A 6,563-nucleotide genomic window follows, 5' to 3' on the forward strand; every position below is an offset into this window, starting at 1 on the left:
TCATAGAAAGCCTTTATTGAGGTCTCCATTCTCTTTGGTATAAAACAGATCCAAAGGGAGTGGTGGCCTAAAACGGAGTGAAGCAAGATGGTGGTAGATTGAGTGGAAAATACACTGACACTCTCAGGACCAAAGTGGAATTAGAATGAAAATATAAAAGAACATCCTGAATAATCAATGGAAGACTAGTGGGAGAGAACCCTCATAACCAAGGACATAAAGTGGAGACCGCATGGAGGCTGGTAGGAAGTGTGGAGACATGAGAGGACTGGCTGGGCTCCCAAGGGCACCACATAAGTTCATTTAACATATGTTTATGGCATGTCTACTTTGTGCCAGGCACTGTTGTAGGCACTGGGGAATCTGGAGTGAATATCAGAGTCAAAAATCCCAGTGGCTGTTGAAATTACATTCTGGAGATACCTGTATGTAAGCTTATAAGCTTGCTTGGATTGAGTGAAACTCCGGTTGCTCTGTCTTGTTTGATATGATTGTACTCAACTATTAGCAAACTCTACTGTGAAAGGCGTCTGTCCGCTACACCTTGGTGTTCTGTTCTTTCCTGAAGCTCCTAGCATTGTGCTGAGCCATATTGGTCCCTTTCACTCCATCAGCATCTTTTGAATTTCACAGATACCCAGATTTTATAGGTGGGGGGGACCTTAGTGATCACATTACAGATAGAAAATTTGAGAGTCAGCGAGGGCAGGTGTCTGTGTACCCCTCAAACAGAGAGCAGGGAACCTAACTCTAGTGTGTGCCTTGCTCCCTCCACCACAGAGTTCCTCCCCTTGGCTCCTTCTCCATTGGGTGATTTTGTTGGTGTGGGAACTGCACTCCTAATAATCTCACCTTTTTCAGGAAAGGAAATGTGTTTCCCAGGGGATGCTGGGGCACTGTCTGAGGCCGACCAATGGAGGCGTTAGGACCAGCCCCTGGGTTGGTCAGTTCTGACAGTAGCAGCCAAACTGCTGCTTTGATTGACCCTAAAGGACACATGACCAATAAGCCTCTTCTGTGAGCATCAAGGTGCTGGCTCTCTGCCCCCCCCATTCTCGACTGGGTGTGGTTCTGTCTGTGCCTCTGTCTGCCTGTTTCTCTGTCTACCTATGTCTGATTCTCTGTGTGTGGTGTTTTTTCCTCTCTCTCTTAGACTCCTCTCTGTTTATCTCTGCATGGCTCTATTTCTGCTTTTCTTTTTTGTGTACTTAGTTTTATATATCTCTCCTTTCTCTCTATGTCTCCACTCCCAGGCCTTCACATCACCTTCAACAGTTTGAGGGGATTATCTCAAGAAAGGGCTCAATAAGACCTTAATTATTTTTTAACACTTCAGTTTGGGGGGTGGGATAGGCTCAGAGGTGTGTGTAGACCATGGGGGAAGCAGAAGGGACAGGGCTCTCAAGGTCTCTGGAGAGTTTCTGCTTGAGCCAGAGCTGGCAGCAAAGTGTCAGGCACTTTCCTGAAATTGCTGTCAGCTCTAGGTGTGCGCCCAGGCCGATTGAAGTAAACATACTACACAGTCCCTCCCATGCCAGGCCCTAGGAGGGAAACAGCATGCAGGAGTGAAGGGAGTGAGTGGGCACCTGGTTCTTTTGTAGCAATAGTATGGGGGCAAAGGTGAATTGGGTTGGGGAAAGTAGGTACCAGTAGCTCTGCTTCCTCTGGGGGATCAAATCATTGGTGTTGGGTCCTTGACCTTTGTAGGACCAGGGTTTTATGAGTAAAGGATGTTAATAAGTGTGATTATACAGGTTTATACAGTTAACCCTTGAACAAAAGGGGTTTGAACTTCTTCGTCCAGTTATAGTCACATTTTTTGTGTGTAAATAATGATACTACATTTTGAAAGGGGTAGAAGATGGCGTGCAGAATTTAAATACAAGATTTCTGATAACTGGTTACCAACTCTTAAGCAATCAACCATATCAAAGTTATAAACAATTAGAGTGGAATTTTTATGTGAGGTAAAATACATTGAGTTTAATTTGAAGATGAACCATCTCTCCTGCTCCCAATGTGGCTTTTGCAGGCGAAAAGACTGTAGCCCTGAAGAGGGTGTATTTTTTTCCCCCTCCAACTCCGCCCCTTGTCCTTGTGCCACCTGCCTGTTGTTTCTAGATGTGGTTTCTGACCCTGTAGGGTTGGGCATATCCCAGAGTCAGTGTCAGGAGAGTAGGACTTTCCTCTTTTGCTTGTCCTGTTTGGGTGACCCTGTTGGCTACATCTGGACTTGACACTATTGTAGAGTTGACTCCAACTCATTTTGCAAAACTTAAGTCAACTACTGTCAGTTGAAGGCCACAAGAGACATGGCTCATTGCTCACTGCATTTCAGCCTATGACCTTTCTTCTTCTTTTCTTTAAAAAATATGTTTTTATTGATTTCAGAGAGAAGAGGGGAGAGGGAGGGAGAGATAGAAACATCAATGATGAGAGTCATTGATTGGCTGCCTCCTGCATGCCCCCTGCTGGGGATGAAGCCGGCAACCTGTTCCGTGCCCTGACCGGGAATCAACCGAGATCTCCAGGATCCTAGGTTGATGCTCAACAGCTGAGCCACGCCTGCCAGGCATGAGCCTTCTTAAGAGGGATCTAGCAACCATGACCATGTATTTGAGATGTCACAGGGAATGAAACTTATTTGCATACTGATCACCATTTCTTAAACACTCTTTGTACTTTTGTTAACAATGCACTATGAATTGCCTCTTTTCCCTTTTCCATTTGTCCAGTTATGGTTTATCTTTTCTCACCTGTCTGAAAAGGTTGGTGTGATTCGCCAAACTGAAACAGGGTACTTGCTCTGTAAACTGTAGAGTCATAAGTTCAAATTCCAAGTATTTCAAGAAGACTTTCCTGAACCACTTGTAGAGAAAGAGCACTCAATACATTCAATAAAGAAATTCAAAGGAAGATTACCTGAGAAATTTATTGGTAATGTCAGGAATGACGGAGAGCAATAACTTTCGGACTAATGCTTTCTCTGAGAGAAACTACAAAGGCCAGAGTAAAAACAACCAATTTGAAGACACTGAGGAATCACTGAAACATTCTGAGGCCCGGGGCTGGGAGAAGAGTAGATAATTTCCAAGCCTGACAGGGCAGCATTGAGTCTCTGAGTCACTTCTGACCCGTCAGGGCAGAGGCCCTCGTCAAGGGCCCAGACTGCTCACGACATCTCCAGGGCTTCCTGAGGAAGGCTTTCTCCCTCAGGAGTGTCCTGCAGAGCCCTCTGGAGAAGCAGCCTCAGGATCTGACGCCGCTTCTGCCATCGCTGCCTAAAGGAGCCAACGAAGAAGTAAATGACGGGGTTGGCAGAGCTGTTGATACAGGACAGGGTCTTGGCAACCTGGGAAATATGAGAGAAGGCATCTGAACCACTTTGTGACCAGAATACGAGAAACCAGTGGATGCCCACGGGTAAGCCGCAGAGGAGGAACACCAGCACTGTGAGCATGAGGGTCACACAGAGCCTGGTCAGCGGTACCCGCTGGGAGCCACACAGCAGTCTGGTCATCAGGGCCAGGCTGGACCCAGAGGTAAGCACAAATAACAAAATCAGCCAGGCGGCAGTGATGAAATCCAACACTGGACACCAAACATGATGTGCATACCCAGTGAGGAATCCACAGTAATTCCCTTCCACGATGCTCAGCAGCAGGGACAGGGCCCAGAGCAGGGCACACATGACGGCTGACGTGTGTCTGGGGCGGCGGCAGCGATACCAGATGGGCCACAGGACAGACAGGCAGCGCTCTGTGCTAATGGCGCTGAGAGTGCTCAGGCCTGAGATGTAGGAAAGGTTTACCACTGGGATGAAAATCCAGGGTTTTTTAAAGCAGTCAGAAGGGAAGATGTGAAGTTTACACAGGGATAATAAAACCTGGCAGCAGAGGAAGAGGAAGTCGGCCGCGGCCAGGTTGAGCATGTAGACGGAGAAGGTGGTCCTCCCTATGCGGACGCCCAGCAGCCAGAGCACCACCGCGTTTCCCGCCAGCCCGGCCAGGACAATGATGAGTGTCAGCCATTCCAGGATTAGGATCTCCATCTTCACTGCTTCAGAGGCCCGGGCACTTCCATTTGTTGGTGTGAATTCTGTCTCCCAGGCTGTGACAGTTGTATCCGTGCTCAGAAACCCTCCAGTTGTGGACCTGGAAACAAAACAAGACTTGAGCACCTGCTGTATGATCACTGACCCTCATGGCCACCTGATGTGGGAATTACTGTCGAATTGTATGGGAAAGGGAAATGGATTCTTCCAGAGATTAAGATTCTTCCTGAAGACCACACAGCCTTGGAGTCCTGGACCCTGAATTCAAACCCAGTTCTCTCTGATGCTAGAGCCTGGCCTCTCTCTACTGCAAGACAGACCCCCTATGTGCACATCTCCACTTACCATCATAGGCCTTGTCATGGGCCCGGGAGGCAGGGGGACGGAAGTCTTCACAGGTGGTGTAGATGACAACAGGACTCTGAGTCCCCCGACACCTCTGCTCTGGGCCAGTGGCTTCTGCTCGGGAGCAGGATGTCAGAAGCCCCAGGGCAACGTGAGTGACTGAGAGTGGTCTACTCAACAGGGAGAAAGGGGATTATAACTTGGGGTCAGGAAGGGCATGAGACCCCTTCCTAGGACAGTGTGACGACGCCAAGGCCCTTGCACTAGAAATGGCCCAGTGTGCCAGGGTTATGAGGATAGACAGTGCTTTCCTCTTCCCCACTGTCCTGTCCCCAGGGCCTAACTCTGTGTGGGAACGTGGTGGGGTAGTCAAGAAAATTTTAATTCACCAATGAATGAATGAATGGATGAATGAATGAATGAATGAGTGAGGAGCACAAGGAAGATGGAAAATCTGGATTTAATGTAATATAAAATTAAAAAAAAAATGAAATGAGTCACCTCAAACCACATATGTAAAGAAAAGAAGAAAATTTCATTTCTAATGATTTCTTCTGTGAAAAGCTGTTGTGTTTCAAAGAATTTTTTATGCCTGCACGCTGAATGAACAATGGCCACTGTGCTGTCTCCAGCCAGGAAGGGCCAGTACATGGCTTTGGTGAGGGACTAGAAGATGTCAGCACATTCTTTTGGGAGAGGATTCAGGGCTCAACATAATTTCTGTGCATTTTAGAGGAGCAGAAGGAAGTTTGAGGAGGAGAGAGAGAAATGGCAATGGGTTTGAATAGAGATAGTTGTGACAGAAATAGAGAAGGGGGATTATTGTGTGATTTTCCTATGGTGTGTGTAATATAAAACCCACCCATGGCCCCTCTATGAGATTATGAGGACAGACTGGTTTGTAGATTAAAGCCTTTGTGTAAGAGAATTCTCATGATGCTGTGGTGAAGTGCTTATTTCTACTTAAAACTGGGCTTTGGATGAAAAGACACAGGTTCTTGCAGAATTTAGGCGAGAAAGGAACAGCAGCTCACACATAGGTGAAGAGCCGCAGCTGATGAGCGCTTATGTGGCATCACCCATTTTCATCCTCCCAGCAGCCCCATGGGCCAGTACTCTTCTTATTCCTACCTTGTATATGAGGAAAGAGAAGCACAAGTAGGTTGAACATGTTCCAGCTCTCACAGGCACCAGTGGAAGAGCCTGGATCTGAACCCACAGGTCTGTGTCAGGAGATGTAATAAGAAGTTGATCTAATCACATTGAGAGAGAAAAAATTCCAGGAAATCCACCCAGGAGGAGGTGATGAGAAGACAAGGATTTTCTTCACTTGCCATCAAATCTCATTTCCAGCTTCTCTACCCTCCTCTGTGTCCTGGGAGGTCATGTCTCTGCCTCACCCCTCGACCCCCTTTCCCTCTGGCTCCTGGTTGCTCTCAGGAAAGGGCGACTCTGACATGTGATTGGAGGGCAGGAGGAGAGTGATTGAGATTTTTAACTCCCTGGGTCTCTGCTGTCAGGCTGTGAGTTGACCATGGTGCTGTTACTGTACCTAAGGACATAGTCTGTCTGGTGGCTTTTCTTAAGGTCACAGTGACGACCACAGTGACAGTCGCAGACTTCCCTGTGTTCTGGCAACCTATCTTTGCCTCTACCGGTCAGGATGCAAATGTAAATAGCTCCCTGTTATGACTTATCTTTGGGGACCTCTGCATCCTTTATCGATTTCCCTCAGTCTTGCAAACCCCTTTGTACACAGTCCCTTTATTACACTCTCTTTATTTACTCATTAGTTTATGCCTTGTGTTTTTTGCTGTTACAAGAATATAACATACAAACAGAGAGACAAAGAAACCCATTGAACAGCAAGCTAATCTGTGAAACATGAGGTTATTAACAGCAATTCAGGTTTGGAAACAATGTCTGTGAAGCCGAAAGGACCGGGTTGGCCCAGTGTGGATCTCCCACAGCCTCAGCTACCAGCACCCAAAGCTTCCCTGAGGGACCTTCATGGGTCTGGGCTCTCCTTGATGGGTGCTCATGGCTCCTTGCATGCCCCACCCCAAAATGCAGTCATGAGCATTTGGAATACGAGGGACAAAACAAAAAACAAAACTGCCTTTGAAAGAATGTAGCTCTGAGCCGACTCTTACCTGAGCACCAT

General features: G+C 47.2%; 1 protein-coding gene across 1 annotated transcript; it reads right to left on the minus strand.

The window, feature by feature from the left end:
* LOC148092028 (mas-related G protein-coupled receptor member X2-like) lies at nt 1–6,563 on the minus strand. The gene is given in 4 exon segments (XM_087822273.1): nt 1–67; nt 3,135–4,194; nt 4,400–4,569; nt 6,553–6,563. Coding segments are annotated over 4 exon segments (1,308 nt in total).

The sequence above is a fragment of the Miniopterus natalensis genome, chromosome 11 (genome assembly GCF_054644295.1).
Source record: "Miniopterus natalensis isolate mMinNat1 chromosome 11, mMinNat1.hap1, whole genome shotgun sequence".
Taxonomy (NCBI): domain Eukaryota; kingdom Metazoa; phylum Chordata; class Mammalia; order Chiroptera; family Miniopteridae; genus Miniopterus; species Miniopterus natalensis.